The 18,626-nt window shown below is 43.6% G+C and overlaps 1 protein-coding gene across 1 annotated transcript in view; it reads left to right on the top strand.

The window, feature by feature from the left end:
• Positions 1-18,626, top strand: part of LOC140394925 (guanine nucleotide-binding protein G(q) subunit alpha) — a 156,977-nt gene that overhangs the window by 125,728 nt on the left and 12,623 nt on the right. Inside the window, exon 4 of the mRNA XM_072482118.1 lies at positions 9,207-9,335. Coding sequence (XP_072338219.1) covers positions 9,207-9,335 — 129 coding nt within the window. The remainder of the gene's footprint in view (positions 1-9,206; positions 9,336-18,626) is intronic.

Consider the following 18,626-nt stretch of genomic DNA (forward strand, 5'->3'; position numbering starts at 1 on the left):
GACTTGCTCTCACTGTTTCTGTGAATGGAAATAGCAATCGGATTCCATTAGTCTCCAAATTCAACTTGGGTGGAGTGGTGGGGATAACATCTGGCATCTAGTTTAACCTATTTTTGGGACCCGAGAGTGGACCTTAGGGGAGGCAGTAGCGTAGTGGTATCGTCGCTGAATTAGTAATCCAGAGACCCAGGGTGCTCTAGGTTCGCATCCCGCCATGGCAGATGGTGAAATTCGAAATCAAGAAAAATCTGGAATGAAATGACCAATGATGACCATGAAACCATTGTTGGTTCTTGCAAAAAACCCATCTGGTTCGTTCTTGTCCTTTAGGGAAGGAAATCTATCATCATTACTTGGTCTGGCCTACATGCGATTCCAGATCAACAGCATTGTGGTTGACTCTTAAACACCCTGAGGGTTGGGCAATAAACACTGGCGAAGAATTTCCTGAACTTGCCCATTTGAATTAGTGGTGTGCTATTCCCTCATTTATTTTTTTTAAGCCCCACATCACCACCACCCCAATTTCCTTAAGATAGGGGCTGGTTTAGCACAGTGGGCTAAACAGCTGGCTTGTAATGCAGAACAAGGCAGCAGCGCGGGTTCAATTCCCGTACCGGCCTCCCCGAACAGGCGCAGGAATGTGGCGACTAGGGCTTTTCACAGTAACTTAATTGAAGCCCACTTGTGACAATAAGCAATTATTAGAAGCTGGTTTCTTGCTTTAAGTACATTTGCAGTGGTGCCAATTGGCCATGATTCACGTTTGAGCTTTGACAGCGAGTGTGGTAGTTATTTGCCTATGTTATTACAACTGAGCTGCCTCTGGTCCCATTCAAAATAATCTGACAGGAATCACTCATTAGACTATCTGGAGCAGGAACTGGTTAATTTACAATCCCCAAAATAGGGAGCCGCTCCCTTGGCTCAGTTTTTTTCCAATTTCCTTAATCTCTGGGTGTAAGTTGCTAAATGTTGTGCCTATTCATGAAAAGGAATTATTCAGACCCTGCAAGTTAAAGAACTGTATTAATCACAAAGAGCAGTGAAGTTCACTTAAAAAGTAGAATCTGCTGCCTGGCTGTTACTTGGCTTCTTATCTAATTGGCTGGATTGTGATAGTCTCGTCTAAAAATGAAATGATTAGTTTGATGTCTTGAATAAGAAGCAGCATGTCTCTAATTGTGAATTCCTTGATGTCTTACAGTTTTAGGGCTTCATCAGAACACTGCTTAAATGGCAACTCGCTCCTTGTAAATTGGTGTGCGACTTTCCATGTGCAAGATCTGGAAGCATAGGATTGTTTGGACATTTTGCTAATATAATGAATTCACTGGATTGACATGACTCTCCCTGTGGTCATATGTTTCAGATCGCAGATTATTAAATTGGTGAAATTATCCGATAAGTTATAAACTGCAAGCTATATTTATTTGAAAAAAGGGAGGTAGGACCAGAAAATTTATGTAGAATATTTCGCTTGTTTATAGACATACCTTGGGTAAATAATAATGCAATATTTGGCCAATTCTTAAATTTGGGCTGTAACTGTAATATAAATTCCGTACATAAAGTTTCCATAATATGATCTGAAGTCCAATTCTAGATGGACTGAAATGTGATGGTACAAGAAGAACTGGAAAATTGGGAGAGGATTGTCATATTTCCACCGGAACTGACAGCCCCAATCCACAGTCCCCCAAAATCTGGCACAAATCTTTCATCTATTCCCAGAACAAAGCCCAAAGGAGAGAACCTTGGTATCTGAGTCCACTTATTTGACAGACCACTGTAACTTTGTCTTTACAGTCTGAATAGGCAACACTAAGTAAATTGGTCTCATGATCTTGAGAAATAATGCTTGTTAAGTCAATTTATCGAGACAGCAGTAATAGCTACCTTTTGAAAACCAGCCTGTGGTGCTCATCTCGGGGACCGACAGAACCAGGGTGCAGAAAGACGCAGCTGGGTGATTCTCTTTCTGTGCAGTAATCAAAATTAAAGTTCCCAACCATATCTCCTCAATATATACTAAAAAGATGTTGGCTTCATCATTTAAAATTTGACATTGAGAAAGCTGATTTCTTGCAGCATCTCTAATAATCTCTTGAACTGGATATTCAGACTCCTCTGAGAATGGAAGCATTGGATTAAGGTGAACAATGATCATTATTAGTATTATGTATGGAGTTTTCAGATAAATATTCTTTGTCCATCTTTCTTATCATAAGTCTATTTATTTCATTTCATAAGTTTCTGTAAGTTTTCATTCCCTGCCTGAAAACAAAACCACATCCTAAAGGTTAAGTGATAGAAACCAAATTGGTAAAATGAAACATATTGTCCAAAAGAAAGTATTGCCTGTCCACTTCTGCTCTGCTCCTTGCAGACCTTCAGCTTCTTGAGTAGAAATTGCATCTGATCATTCCCAATATGAATGAAGTGGACTGAAGAAATTAGAAGAGTGGATATCCTTAAGAAATACAGGAATAATTCAATCTGGCCAATTATAACCACGTCAGCCTATGCCTAGCCATCAGCAAAGTGATGGAAGGTGTCTACAAATGCTCTTAAATTACACTTATTTATCAAAGAATTGCTCACCGGCACTCTATTTGGATTTCACTAGTCACTTAGTTCCTGACCTCATTACAGCCTTGCTCCAAACATTGATAAAGGAGCTGAATCCCAAAGATGAAGTAAAGAGCATGTCCTTGATATCAAGGCACAAACTTGACTGCGTGTGACATAAAGGATCTCTGCATCCGCCCCATTAAAATTTAAGTCAATGGGACTCATGGGGAAACTCTCATACCTAGCACAAAGGAAGATCGTTGTTGTTTTTGGAGGTCAATCATCACAGCTTCCGAACATTGCTGCAGGAGTCCTTTAAGGCACTGCCGTAGCCCCATCTTTAGCTGCTTAATCAGTGACCTCTCCATCGTCAAGTCCCAAGTTAGGAATGCAGAAAGACCTGGACAGTATGGAAGCTGTTGACCGGGACCCTTGCTCCAGTCAGTTGATGGACGTCACTACTTTATCTTTAAATCAAATCACATCTTTAATCAGAAAATGTAAAAAACCTCAACACTTATGACTGCTATTGACTAATTCTCTTGCACTGTATAACACACGTGAATGCTTCTATTCCCCTCCTACGTCTACCACGATACATTTACAAGCATAGATTTTAACTGCTAATACTTACACAATGGACTCGTTGGGGTGTCACTACCAACTTACACTGGCCGGATGTAGAGAGGGATCAGACTTTGTCAAGCTCAGAGCTTGATGTCTTCTACGATGTTGCTCCTCGAGGTTCCACTGGTGAAATCTCTTTGTCTCGCCTTATACAAATCTCGCTGGTGCAGATCCCATTCTTCCAGTTATGTGCTCACAGAGCAGCACTAATCAATCATTGTCCTTTCTAGTCATGGATGTTCAAAGATTCGTGACTCACTCACCAGTTGTTTCTCTCCTCAGGAGCACAACACAGGGGTCTGTGCTCAAATTACTTTATTGCAGTATGCCTGACCTTGGGGCCAGTTGAACTTGTTTACTTTTTATGTCCTTCCCTCTTCCTGTCCACTTGATCATCGCATAGGATAAGTTTATTATCAGGGACATATGTTGCATTTCATCCTGCTAATTCATCATGGTTAGCCTTTCCCTTGGAAGACATTTATTGTCCAGTATTCTGCTAATCCTATGGCCAATCATAAAATCAAAGACATTTGTAGTAACTCGCATCGGTCACTTGCAGGTTGTGTAAATCACATACCCAACAGTCTAAAGTAATTAATTCTGCTGACCATATTCCTGAAGTTAGTTAGTCAAATTTCCCATCAGGCCAAAGTAGTTTTCTTTCTTTGCTTGACCAATTTATGCCAGGCAGTAAATGGCCAGCTACAAGACTTGGGTGTTAAGTGGCAAGATTATAAACATTAGAGTGACTACCATTACTGATCATCCCCAACAGAATCTCTAACCATTTCCCCATGACACTCAATGTCTTTACTTTTGTCATATCCCCTATCAACTCCTGGGGTCATCAGTGGCCAGAAAGTTAATAGGATTAACGACATAGATATTGTGGCTGCCCATTCTATCACAAGTGGCTCACATCCTGACTCCCAAAAGCCTTTTTCCCCCATCGGCAAGTCACAAATCAGGCATATGATGGAACACTCACAGGACCAATATTCAAGAAGCTTGACGACATCCAGAAGAAAGCAGCAACTTGATCAGCACCTCACCCACCACCTTAAACATTCACTCCTTCTGCACTACACCATGGCTGTAGTATATACCATTCACAAGATGCAGTGCAGCAATACACCAAGGCTTCTTTGAGCACACCTTCCAAACTTGAAATCTCTACTGCCTAGAAAGGCAAAAGTAGCAGAAGCATGGGGATACCACCAGATGCTTTTTTCCCTCCTAGATGCACACCATCCCAACTTGTAAATATATGTTCTGGCATTATCACTGGATCAACATCCCAGAAATCCCTTACTATCGGCACTTGTCGAGAACCTTTGCCCCACAGCAGCAGTTCAAGAAGGCAACTTGCCGCAAAGCAATTAAGGATGGGCAATAAATGATTGCCTTGGTAGTGCTGCCCACATTTCGCAAGTAATTTATTTAAATTTATTTAAAGTCTTATGTTCCAGCCTGTTATCTCGGTGGTCTTGACTTCTGTTCACCCTCCCTTTATTTGTCAACCTCATCATTGTTTCAAAGGGATATTCAGCTGTATTGGCACTACTGGGTACCTATACTTCTCCTCACCTTTTAAAAGGCTTTTAAAAAACCTATCTTTTTGACTTTGCATTTGGTCATCTTTCCTAATCTTAATGTTGATTGTCCAATTCTGCTATGCAAAATGCTATGCAATACTTGCATTTTATAGCCCCTTAAATTTTATAAGTTTGTGAGAAAGTTTAGACTTAGTGGTAAGTTTCTGTAAGTTCAGTATTTTACAAAGACTGCCATTCACCTTGTGTTTGAATAGTGTAGTCTCATTTAACCCACTACATAGAGAGGTTTGCTTTTAGATTACATATTTTAAAATATATAATTCCATACTGCATGCTGATCCGCATGACCAGCTCCATTCAACAATCTATTTTCTATAGTATTGAAGGCATCCAGTTGGGTTGTCTGTTGCTCCAAGCTCACAGATAGAATTAACCTGAATGAAAATTTCCCCTTTTTGGCAAGAATATATTAATTGCTAAAGTTGAATCTCAATATTCTGTGTGATGTATCAGTAGCGAGAGATCAGATTTGTTTTTCCACTTGTGGAGCAATGCCCTAGAATGTTCTCCTTGCTGAAATTCAGTCTGCTCAACGGATATTTAGTTTTTCATATTTATAATTGATCATCACAATTCTTGCACACATTAAAGTATGGTAAATTGACACGGACCAGTATTGTCTTTCCAAATCTTTCTGTGGTTCATTTCCGAAAATATCCAGATCAAATTTGTGCCGTACCTGTTTGAATTGCTTACCATGGGCTGCATTTAATAATTGTGAATTTTTTAATATCGAGAATAGTGCTGTTAATTTACATTTTGTTATCTTTTAACCCTTCTGTTTTGCACAATTTCATGATATCAAAGCATTTTGGATTATATAATTATGCACCGTCTGTTTATTTAACCCATTGGAATGTTCAATTCATGAAAAAGGGGTTTGATTTCATGATGCAAGAACAAGTCCCTTGTTGGCAACAAACATTAATGCAGTTGTCAAATGCCTTTAATCCATTTTAAGTTTAGTCTAAAATAAACCACATAACCTTAACAAATAACTTTAGCTATATGTAGTAGGTACTATAAGATAAATACAAAAGAAAGGTAGGAGAGTAATGATGGTGACTTGAGATCTAAAGGTATATTGCATGATGTGTTAAAGCTGTAGAAAAACAATTTATATATAGGTAGTGCCTCTTAGTCACTAGAACATCCATACCCCCCTTTATTGCAAAATATTAATATGGTTTGGAGCAAGGTTAAAAGAAAAAGCCTGTAAGCTGGTATGCAGGAATAGACTTTCTACAGAAATCGAGGAGGTCATATGATGTGTGGTTCTGTACTGTCATTTTGCCTTATTTTAGCGTTGAACTTAATTCTGCATTAGTTACAACAGGCTAGAGATGCATATTTTTGAAATTTATAATGGGTACTGAAGCAGAGGCCAAATCAGAATAAAGTTATTCAAATCATTCACTGACGGTGCTCTTCAGCTACTTTCCAGACAGGAAGTCTGATCCAAAACAGTTACGGTATAGACTTGTCCACAAACTGTGAATGGGAACTAGGTGTCAACATGGAGTACATTTTCATTCCTCCAAACCTTAAACATTTGTATTTTATGTGGTTATTGCAACTTTAAAGCAGCGCTTCAACCAATTAATCAAAAGAGTAAATACAATGTGAGAGTAAGTGCTCTGTGCCATATCCTTCATATACTGCTTTTCTAAGTTTTATTATGTTTTCTGATATAAAATGTCATATTATACCTTGTGTGCAGTATAGAGTGCACCTCGCCCAAAATCTTCAGTGCATTGATGTTTTGAAAATTTTTAATTAAATTGTTTCTGCAATTTTAGTGGAGACGAGGGAATTCCATTGTAGCCAATCCTTTCGACAGTACTGAAAATGCAACACATATTTCATTAACTTGCCGTCTACAGAATGATTTGGAGCAATTTCTTTAAGGATTGTCTGGTCGATCTGCTTAAACCAATTGAACATTGGTATTGGAGAAAACCAGATATTTTATAAACTGTCCATGGATACTTGGTGATTGCCTCGTTGCTGCATTGAATACTTTGCTACATCTAATCAAATTTTATTAAGTATTCACCACTTATTAAATATTTGGAAGCCCATTTGTTTTTGTAAAATGGACATTCTGGGAGCTGTCCATATCTTGTGTACAACCCTCATGTGATGTCATCTCATTATCTTTAAAAGGGCAGCCAAAACTGAACATTCTGCACTTGACTGTAATAGATTATAAATGAGTTTGAAACAAGTTGAATCAAATTTTAGTAATCATGAAATACATGTCAGATTCCCTTGTTTGCTTTTTTGTTAGTCCAGCTGGAAACTGCAATTTTGTGTATTTAAAGATACAGACTTGACTTTGGTCGCAAGCTAGAATTTAAATAGCAGTTAACAAAATAGCCTCCTTGTGCAAGGTATGACCCCCCCCCCCCCCCCACCCCAGATCGACATATGTAAATCCGGTGCAGGAAATGTGTAAGTCTAAAAATCCTGACTATTTACTTCTGACTTGAGCTGTATTTTTTGTGCTATTCAGATCCATTATTTTGCTGTCTACCTTGTCTCCTTTTAGATAATCCTACAGTAAAGGCTTGTAAAATAACATTTCCTCAGACTTCATTACATGCTGGAGTACGCACCCAATTGATTCATGCTTGCAGTAGAATGCTTATGTATTAATAAAAGTGGCAAAGTGCCATGGAATCTTGTTTTACATACCATTTAAACAGAATTTGTAAATTTTTAATTTAGTAAGGAGCACTTTAAAGGGACAGTTCTGAATTATTTCCTGCCATAAAGACACTTTAAAACGAGGTTAAGAATAGTCATGTGCAAACTTGAAACTTAATTTTTTTTCCCCAAAAATGAGAGAAGATCGCAATACAATTTTCTGTTGTCTTCAACAGCAGCTGTTAAGACCTGCAGCATCTTTTGGCAGGAGGACTGGGAAGGTTAATTGGTGCTCTCTTTGTACCAACCTATTGTTGCACAACACTGTGTTAATGGAAGTTGACATTGAAATAGGAGAAAACTGGACTAGAAAACCTGCTTGAAATCAGGAAATTCACATGCACAGTTAATGAAGCAGGAAAAAAATCCTAAAGGAAGATATCAGTACTGACTGAAGTACATGCAGACACTTGAAGTTTAGAGAGGAAAAGCAGCAAGGTATTTTAGAGTGCTATTTGCAGGATAGCAGTACTTTTGAATGGCCTCAAATGTAACTGCATTTGCATCGATTCTATTCCGTTCAGTTCAATTCAGTGGAAATTTAAAACCTACAAGGTTGTCAAGGTACTATTTTGTTTGCTGAGAAATTTAAGTTCTCATCTCTTGTAACCAGTTAATTCCACCGCCAAATATTGGATGAGAGAAAAGTGGTTCTGTGCATTTTATAGAATTTCCTGTACCCTGGTTGGCAAAGTGCAATTTCAGCAAATAATTTTCTGCAGTGTAACTTTCTGGATTACTTTTAGCATGAATGTCTTTCTGTCCTAAAAGGGAACCTCCTCCACCTTCCAAAGGAAAAGAGCAACAGATACATGGGAACATAAGTTCTCGTGTCTCAGACATGTACTGCCATTCTTTCATTGTCACTGAGTCAAAATCCTTCACTGCACAGACTGCAGTGGTTCAAGAAGGTGGCCCCCAGTGCCACTACCTTCATTCTGGATGTGTAATAAAGATTACTCTCACCAGTGACACCCATGCATGCTTGAATGCATTGGAGGAGACACAGATGATAAATTAGTTTACCAAATGGTAGGATAATTCACTTAATGAAGCTGATCACGCTAGAAAATAAACCAATTGCATGCTTGTTTTCTCTCATACGGCCTTGGAGACAACCTGAAAACATATAGTAACTGATCTGCTATTTGGCTGCTCTAAATGTTTATCAAAATAATTGTTATCATCCCTTTTTACTGTTGATTTTCCTCCACAAAATTTTGCTCAATATTAATTGTTGGTTTTGGCTAAAAGCTAATTTTCCATTGAGCGATTTTGTGTTACTGTTTCATTTTCTAGAAATATATTTGTTTTGTGGCTAAACAAAAGAAACATTTTAAAGTTATGCAGGATGAATACTTGGAAAAGTTTTTTTTTCATTGAACACCGTATTGTCAAGGTGACTCCACTATGATGGAGTATATGGATACATGTAAAAGAAAATGTGTAGATCAGTTGTCCTGAGAGAACACTGCTTGTATCATGGGACATATCTGCACAATTCACTGAGCAATGGAGGTCACAAGGAAATAGATTCCACCCCCACATCTCACAGAAAATAGAACAGCCCCTAAGGGTTATTCCAAATGTATATCGGGAAGTATATTCACAATTTTGTCATTTTGGCTTCACCAATGCTGTCATTGTTATATTCATGTATTTTTCTATTGTTTATAGCTATCTTAGTGATTTGGAGCGTATATCGGATCCTGCCTATCTGCCCACCCAGCAGGATGTCCTTAGAGTTCGAATCCCAACAACAGGAATCATTGAATACCCCTTCGACTTGCAAAGCATCATCTTCAGGTAGAAGGTGGTTTCTGAAAAATCAATAAATAACTGATTTTATATCTGTTGCACTGCATTTTTGTGCATGTTCATTCTGGAAACATGAGTTATCCCTGAAATTTAGTCTTAATACTTCATATTTCCAATTCAATCTCTTTTAAAAAAAATAAGAATAATAAAATATTGCTATGGAAGTTATTTGTCTTCATCTGGATTGTGTGTTTTTATTCTTCCCTTCTACTACTTTGGAGTAAAGCTGATTCACATGCTGCTTTATCTTTTGTTTAAAAAAGTTCAAAGTTAATTAAATGTCTAAAGAAAGGAAATTAAGCATAACGTAACAACAAAATTCATCTTTCTACTAGTTTGGAAATGCTGCTATGAGAAATTGGTTGCAGTATGAAGAAGTAGGGCAGAACTCCATAGAAAATTAGGTTGTTCAGTTTACAGTCGTGTTATTTTGGTCTCCCTCTACAAGGCATCATTTGTCAAACTGGTAGGCTGCCATGTGCTAAACACCAGGGACTAAATGAACTGTGCCCAGAAGCTTTTTTTTTTGATTATTGAAATTCTCTTATTCTTTGACCTTAAAACTCATGAAGTGCTAGTTTTCGTTTTCTCTTCTGTATTTCCAAACATTCTTTTCATGGCAAAGTAATGAACGTTTAATTTACCATCTTGCACAGGACTATTAGTAATGAAAACATGTGGCAGTGTTGTTACTTTGTAAACGTAGAAATATAATGATGCTTCACCCAATCGTAAATAGAACTTGAAATGTGTTTAAATTGCAGGGCCTGACCTTGTGCCAGGTTTTGTCTGAGAACATATAAGTTTCTGCCACTGCCCCATGTGTTATATAAATGAAGCACCAGCTCCTAAGAAGCTTCAAATAAATAGTAATGAATTCTCCTTTAATCTGCCTTTTTAATGTAACAATTTTTTTTTTTGAAATATATTTTATTAAAGTTTTTCGATCAAAAAGAATTTTCCATTTTTACAACTTTGTAACAAAATGTACATTGACCGTTATTTAAACAATATATTAACTAACAACAAGTGCAGAAAAAGAAATAGTAACATTGAAAAAAAATAAATATAATTATAAACAACTAGCATGGAAAAGAACAAAAAAAAACCAAGGACCCACATGTACCCTCCCCCCCCCCCCCCCCCCCCCCCGCCTACCCCTGGGTTGCTGCTGCTGTCTTTCCTGTTTTCCCTTATCGCTCTGCGAGATAGACAAGTAACGGTTGCCACCGCCTGGTGAACCCCTGAGCCGAACCTCTTATTGCGTACTTTATTCGCTCCAATTTTATAAACCCTGCCATGTCGTTTATCCAGGCCTCCACGCCTGGGGGTTTAGGTTCTTTCCACATAAGTAGGATCCTTCGCCGGGCTACTAGGGACGCAAAGGCCAAAACATCGGCCTCTCTCGCCTCCTGCACTCCCGGCTCTTCTGCAACCCCAAATATAGCCAACCCCCAGCTTGGTTCGACCCGGACCCCCACCACCTTTGAGATCACTCTTGCCACACCCACCCAGAACCCATGCAATACCGGACATGACCAAAACATGTGGGTGTGGTTCGCCGGGCTTCCCGCGCACCTCCCGCACCTATCCTCCACTCCAAAAAATCTACTCAGCCTTGCTCCCGTCATATGCGCCCTGTGTAGAACCTTGAATTGGATCAGGCTGAGCCTGGCACACGAGGACGAGGAATTTACCCTACTTAGGGCATCTGCCCACAGCCCCTCCTCAATCTCTTCCCCCAGCTCCTCCTCCCATTTACCCTTTAGCTCCTCTACCATCGTCTCCCCCTCGTCTCTCATTTCCCTGTATATATCGGACACTTTACCATCACCGACCCATGCCCCCGAGATCACTCTGTCCTGGATCCCCTGCGCCGAGAGCTGCGGAAATTCCCTCACCTGTTGCCTTGCAAATGCCCTCACTTGCATATATCGGAAGGCATTCCCAGGTGGGAACTCGTATTTTTCTACCAGTGCTCCCAGACTCGCGAACGTCCCGTCCAAGAACAAGTCCGTCAATTTCACAATTCCTGCTCGTTGCCAAGATTGGAATCCCCCATCTATCCTTCCCGGGATGAACCTGTGGTTGTTCCTTATCGGGGACCACACCGAGGCACCCGTCACCCCCCTATGTCGTCTCCACTGCCCCCAAATCTTCAAAGTCGCCACCACCACTGGGCTTGTGGTGTATTTTTTCGGGGAAAACGGTAACGGCGCCGTCGCCAGTGCTTTTAAACTTGTTCCCCTACAGGACGCCATCTCCAGCCTTTTCCACGCCACTCCTTCTTCCCTCATCCACTTACATATCATAGACATGTTGGCGGCCCAATAGTAATCACTCAGGCTCGGCAGTGCCAGTCCCCCTCTGTCGCTCCTACGCTGCAGGAACCCCCTCTTTACCCTTGGGGTCTTTCCAGCCCACACAAAGCTCATAATACTCCTATCCACTTTCTTGAAGAAGGCCTTTGTAATCAGTATGGGGAGGCACTGAAACACGAAAAGAAACCTCGGGAGGACCACCATTTTGACCGCCTGTACCCTACCCGCCAATGACAGGGGCACCATGTCCCACCTTTTAAAGTCCTCCTCCATGTGCTCTACCTGTCGTGTCAAGTTAAGTTTATGCAAGGTTCCCCAGTTCCTAGCCACCTGGATCCCTAGGTATCGAACGTCCCTTGCTACTCTCCTCAGCGGCAGATCGTCTATTCCCTGCCCTGTTCCCCGGGGTGCATCACAAATAGTTCACTCTTTCCCATGTTCAATTTGTATCCCGAGAACTCTCCAAACTCCCTGAGTGTCTGCATTATCTTAGGCATCCCCTCCACTGGGTCCGCCACATATAGCAGCAGATCATCCGCATATAATGACACCCGATGTTCCTCTCCTCCTCTAAGCACCCCTCTCCACTTCTTAGAGCCCCTCAGCGCTATGGCCAATGGCTCGATTGCCAACGCGAACAGTAACGGGGACAAGGGACACCCCTGTCTTGTGCCTTTATGTAATCGGAAATAGTCGGATCGTTGCCTGTTTGTAACCACGCTTGCCACCGGGGCCCCGTACAGGAGCTGAACCCATCTGATGAACCCCTCTCCAAATCCAAATCTCTTCAGTACCTCCCACAGGTAGTCCCACTCCACTCTATCGAATGCCTTCTCTGCATCCATCGCCACCACTATCTTCGCCTCCCCCTCCGGTGGGGGCATCATCATTACCCCCAGCAACCTTCGTATGTTGGCATTCAATTGCCTCCCTTTAACAAACCCTGTCTGGTCGCCATGTACCACCCCGGGACACAGTCCTCTATCCTAGTCGCCATCACCTTGGCCAGTAACTTGGCGTCTACATTTAGGAGGGAGGTGGGCCTGTATGACCCGCACTGCAGCGGGTCTTTGTCTCGTTTCAGGATCAACGATATCGTCGCCTCCGACATCGTCGGGGGTAGTGCCCCCCTTTCCTTAGCCTCATTGAAGGTTCTCGCCAGGAGTGGGGCCAGTAGGTCCACATATTTCCTGTAAAATTCCACCGGGAACCCATCTGGTACCGGGGCCTTTCCTGCCTGCGTGTTCCCGATTCCTTTTACCACCTCCTCCACCTCAATCTGCGCTCCCAGACCCGTCACCTCCTGCTCCTCAACCCTCGGGAACTCCAACTGGTCCAAGCAGTGCATCATTCCCTCTTTCCCCTCTGGGGGTTGGGACTTATACAGCCTCTCATAGAATGACTTAAACACCCTCTCCGCCCTCTGTTCCATCCTACCCTCCCCGTCCCTAATTCCTCCGATCTCTCTCGCCGCCCCCCCCTCTTCCTAAGTTGTTGGGCCAGCAGTCGGCTCGCCTTTTCCCCATACTCGTATTGTATTCCCTGTGCCTTCCTCCACTGCGTCTCCGCCTTACCCGTGGTCAGCAGGTCAAACTCCGTCTGTAGTCTCCGTCTTTCCCTGTACAACCCTTCACCCGGGGCCTCCGCATATTGCCTATCCACCCTCAGAATCTCCCCGATCAGTCTCTCCCTTTCTTTACCCTCTTCTTTCCCCTTGTGGGCTCTTATGGAAATCAGCTCCCCCCTAACCACCACTTTCAGCGCCTCCCATACTACTCCCATCTGGACCTCTCCATCATCGTTGACCTCTAGGTACCTTTCAATACATCCCCTCGCCGTTCCACATACCCCCTCATCTGCCAACAGTCCCATGTCTAATCTCCAATGTGGACGCTGCTCCTTCTCCTCTCCTAGATCCAGATCCACCCAGTGTGGGGTGTGATCTGAAACGGCTATCGCCGAATATTCCGTTCCTGCCACTTTCGGGATCAGAGCCTTTCCCAGGACAAAAAAGTCTATCCGTGAGTATACTTTATGGACGTGGTAGAAGAAGGAAAACTCCTTACTCTTCGGTCTAGCAAGTCTCCAGGGATCTACTCCTCCCATCTGCTCCATAAACCCCTTAAGCACCTTGGCCGCTGCCGACCTCCTCCCGGTCCTAGATCTGGACCGGTCCAGCCCTGGGTCCAGCACCGTGTTGAAGTCGTCACCCCCCCCCACCCATACCAAATTTCCCATCTCTAGGTCCGGGATGCGCCCCAACATATGCTTCATAAAACCCGCGTCATCCCAGTTCGGGGCATATACGTTCACCAGCACCACCGCCTCACCTTGCAATCTGCCACTCACTATCACGTACCTGCCCCCACTGTCCGCCACTATGGTCTTAGCCTCAAACAGTACCCGTTTCCCCACCAGTATTGCCACCCCTCTATTTTTCGCATCTAATCCTGAGTAGAAAACATGTCCGACCCATCCTTTCCTTAATCTGACCTGATCTGCCACTTTCAGTTGCGTCTCTTGAAGCAAAACCACATCCGCCTTCAGCCTCTTTCGGTGCGCAAGTACCCTTGCCCTCTTAATCGGCCCGTTCAACCCTCTCACGTTCCACGTGATCAACCGGGTTGGGGGGCCCTTTACCCCCCCCCCCCCCATCGTCGACTTAGCCATCCCCTTTTTTAAACCAGCTCCTCACCCGGGTCCCACGCACCCGTTTGTCCCCCAGACGGCGCCCTCCCGTCCCGACCATCCCGTCCCATATCAGCACCCCCTTACCCTCAGCAGCAACCCAGTTAATCCCCCCCCCCCCCCCCCCCGGGCTAGATTCCCTTCTAGCTTGATTGCTCAATGTAACAATTTTTAAAAATGATACCTTCATGGGATGTGGGCCAGCATTTATTGCCCATCCGTAAGTGCTTTTTTGTACCGCTATAGACCATGTGGCAGAGGTACACCCACTGTGCTGTTCGGAAGGTATTTTGTACCAGCGACATGAAGAATGGTGATATATTTCCAAGTCAGGATGGTGTGTGGCTTGGAGGGGAACTTGGAGGTGTTCCATTCATCTGCTGCCTTTGTCTGACAGAGGCCGCAGATTTGGAAAGTGCTGTCGAGTAGTCTTGGCGAGTTGCTGCAGTGCATCTTGTAAATGGTTTGTCATCAAACCTGCTGACAAAGGGGGTGCTGTTGTCGACTGGCGTACTGACCGTTACCTCGCAGAGGCTGAGCCCCGACTCTCAGATACTTTCTCCTACCTCCCCCTGGACCATGACCAGACCACTGAATATCAAGCCATTATCTCCAACACCGTTGGTGACCTCATTTCCTCCAGATGCCTTCCCCCTACTGCTTCCAACCTCAGCCTCCCAACCCCGGACAGCCCACTTTTACCTACTTCCCAAAATCCACAAAAAGGACTGTCCCGGCAGGCCCATTGTGTCAGCGTGCTCCTGCCCCACTGAACTTATTTCCTCTTATCTTGACTGGTTCGATCTCTCAACGACTTTTCCTTCAACTCATCCCATTTTTTCCAAATCAAAGGTGTAGCAATGGGTACCCGCATGGGGCCTAGCTACGCTTGTCTTTTTATCAGGTATGTGGACATTCCTTGTTCCAGGCCTACTCGGGTCCCCTCGCACAACTCCTTTACCAGAACATTTTTTAAAAAAAAATATTTTTATTCAAATGTTTCCAACAATTTTAATAACAAACAACCTCCCCCCCCCCGCCCCCCATAACAAAAGGAAGAAAGAACACAAACCCCTCAAAAATAGCCCCCTCCCCCCCCCCCCCCCCCCCAAATCCTCCCCCCGAAAGAGGCACCTTTACCAGAACATTGATGACTATTTTGGTGCTGCGGCGTGCTCTTGTCCGGACCTGGAAAAATTCATCAACTTCGCTTCCAGTTTCCACCCCTTCATCACTTTCACTTGGTCCATCTCAGACACTTCCCTTCCCTGCCTTGATCTTTCTGGCTAATATCCACGACAAGCCCACTGACTCCCACAGCTATCTGGACTAAAATTCTTCGCACCCTACACCCTGTAAGGACTCCATCCTTTTCTCTCAGCTCCTTCGCCTCCGTCGCATTTGTTCCGATGGTGCCACTTTCCAAAATGGTGCTTCAAAAATGTGTTCCTTCTGCCTCAACCGTGATTTCCCACCTACAGTTGTTGACAGGGCCCTCAATAGTGTGCTGTCCATCTCCCGCGACACTACCCTCACCCCCTCCCCTCCCTCCCACAACAAGGATAGAGTCCCCCTCGTTCTCACATTTCACCCCACCAGCCTCTGTATGCAAAGCATAATTCTCCATTTTGTTCTCTAGATTGCATGGTAGATCAAGAATTGCATTGTTCTTTTCGCAACTAAGTTTCAGTATTTTGTAGATCTGATTTTTATTTCTATGTGCAACCAATTGTTCTGATTCATCAATTCCTTTTTCTGTTCAAAGCATTATTCAGGATACTTAGCGACTTCTAATACTCAAAGTTAATGAAGTTTTAATTTAATATCAATCTTTGTTGAATTTGCTTAGTGTTTAGACATTTCAAATCCTCATTCAGGTGTTCTGCTTCGTGTGACTGACTCTCCACCAGTTCCCGATTTTCATTAGCAAACTAATTTTACATGTGAGAGCTGATTCTCTTTCCTTAGCAGAACCTTCCTGAGCAGAACCTAATTCGTCATGCAACCCATGATATTCTTGCATTCCTGGCACTAACTTTCCTTTGTCGTGAACTAGTTGTTTTTCAATTTCATCCTGCCTAACCTTAATAGCTTGGGAACAGCTACGATGCAATTGGGGAACAGTCAGGGTGAACAAAGTAAAGCCAGGTAGAATCTCTGACAACAGAGCAACCCCCCCCGGTGAACTCCATGCATTCCATACTTGTTTTGAGGAGGGAGCCAACAAACCGTTGTCAACTGCCCTAACAGCCTCCGACACACGCATACCTACCATCACAGCCTCAAGTCAGATCGGCCTACTTGAACCCACGGAAAGCAACCGGTCCTGACTGAGTCCCTGGTGGTACATTCCGATCCTGCAAAGACCAATTGGCGGGTGTCTTCGTGGACATCTTCAACTTCTCCCTATTCCGTTCCAAGGTTTCCACCGCTTCAAGAAGGCCACTATCATAGCGGTGCCAAAGAAAATCCAGGCAACCTGTCTCAACAGCTACCGTCCAGTGGCCTTGACATCTATCATTATGAAGTACTTCGAGAGGTTGGCCATGAGACAGATCAACTCCATACTTCCAGACTGCCGTGATCCACTGCAATTTGCATGCCGCCACAACCGGACCACAGCAGACGATATGTCCCTGGCCCTACATTCATCCTTGGAGCATCTAGACAACAAGGACTCCTACGTCAGACACAAAATCATTGACTACAGCCCTGCCTTCAACACCATAATCCCAGCCAAGATCTGGGAGACAGTGACGTAGTGGTATTGTCACTGGACCAGTAATCCAGAGACCCAGGGTATTGCTCTGGGGACCTGGGTTCGAATCCCGCCAGGGCAGTTGGTGGAATTTGAATTCCATATAAATTTGGAATTAAAAGATCAATGACGACCATGAAACCATTGTCAATTGTTGTAAAAACCCATCTGGTTCACTAATGTCCTTTAGGGAAGGAAACCTGCCATCCTTACCTGGTCTGGCCGACATGTGACTCCAGACCCACAACAATGTAATTCATTCTTTAGTGCCCTCAGGAATGGGAAATAAATGCTGGCCCAGCCAGCAACACCCACCTCCCATGAACAAATAAAACAAAATCCAAACTCCAAAACCTAGGACATGGCTCCTATCTCTGCAACTGGATCCTCGACTTCCTGACCCATAGATCATAATCAGTAAGGATAAACAACGACACCTCCTCCACGATAGCCCTCAATACTGGGGCCCCGCAAGGCTGCATACTTAGCACCCTACTATACACTCGACTGTGTGGCAAAATTTGGTTCTAACTCCACTTACAAGTTTGCTGTTGACACTACTGTAGTGGGTCGGATCTCAAACAACGATGAGTCCGAATACAGGAAGGCGATAGAGAACCTAGTGGCATGGTAGAATGAAAACAGTCTCTCCCTCAATGTCAGCAAAACTAAGGAGTAGGTCGTACACCGTCTGCATCAATGGTGCCGAGGTTGACCGCTTCAAATTCCTAGGTGTTCACATTTACCAACAATCTGTCCTGGTCCACCCATATCGACACTACGACCAATAAATTCCATCAGAGCCGATACTTCCTCAGGAAACTAAGGGAATTCAGCATGTCCACATTAACACCTACCAATTGGGGTGGCACGGTAGCACAGTGGTTAGCATTGTTGCTTCACTGCTCCAGGATCCCAGATTCGATTCCCGGCTTTGGTCACTGTCTGTGCAGAGTTTGCACATTCCCCCCATGTCTGCGTGGGTTTCCTTCGGGTGCTCCAGTTTCCTCCCACAGTCCAAAGATGCGCAGGTTAGATGGATTGGCCATTCTAAATTGCCCTTAGTGTCCAAAAATGTTAGGTGGGGTAACTGGGTTATGGGGATAGGGTGGAGGCGTGGGCTTGAGGGTGCTCTTTCCAAGTGCCGGTGCAGACCCGATGGGCTGAATAGCCTCCTTCTGCACTGTAAATTATAACAACAAGAACAATAACAATCGCTTATTGTCACAAGTAGGCTTCAATGAAGTTACTGTGAAAAGCCCCTAGTCGCCACATTCCGTCGCCTGTTTGGGGAGGCCGGTACGGGAAATTCTGAAGAAACAAAATTTATAAGATGCACCATAGCATCCTATCTGGCTGCATCTCGGCTTGGTATGGCAGCTGCTCTGCCCAAGACCATAAGAAACTACAGAGCGTCGTTAACACAGCCCAGTCCATCACGCGAACTCGCCTCCCATCCATTGACTCTGTTTACACTCCCGCTGCCTTGGGAAAGCGAGCAACATAATCAAG

This window comes from Scyliorhinus torazame, chromosome 18, assembly GCF_047496885.1.
Source record: "Scyliorhinus torazame isolate Kashiwa2021f chromosome 18, sScyTor2.1, whole genome shotgun sequence".
Classification (NCBI taxonomy): Eukaryota; Metazoa; Chordata; class Chondrichthyes; order Carcharhiniformes; family Scyliorhinidae; genus Scyliorhinus; species Scyliorhinus torazame.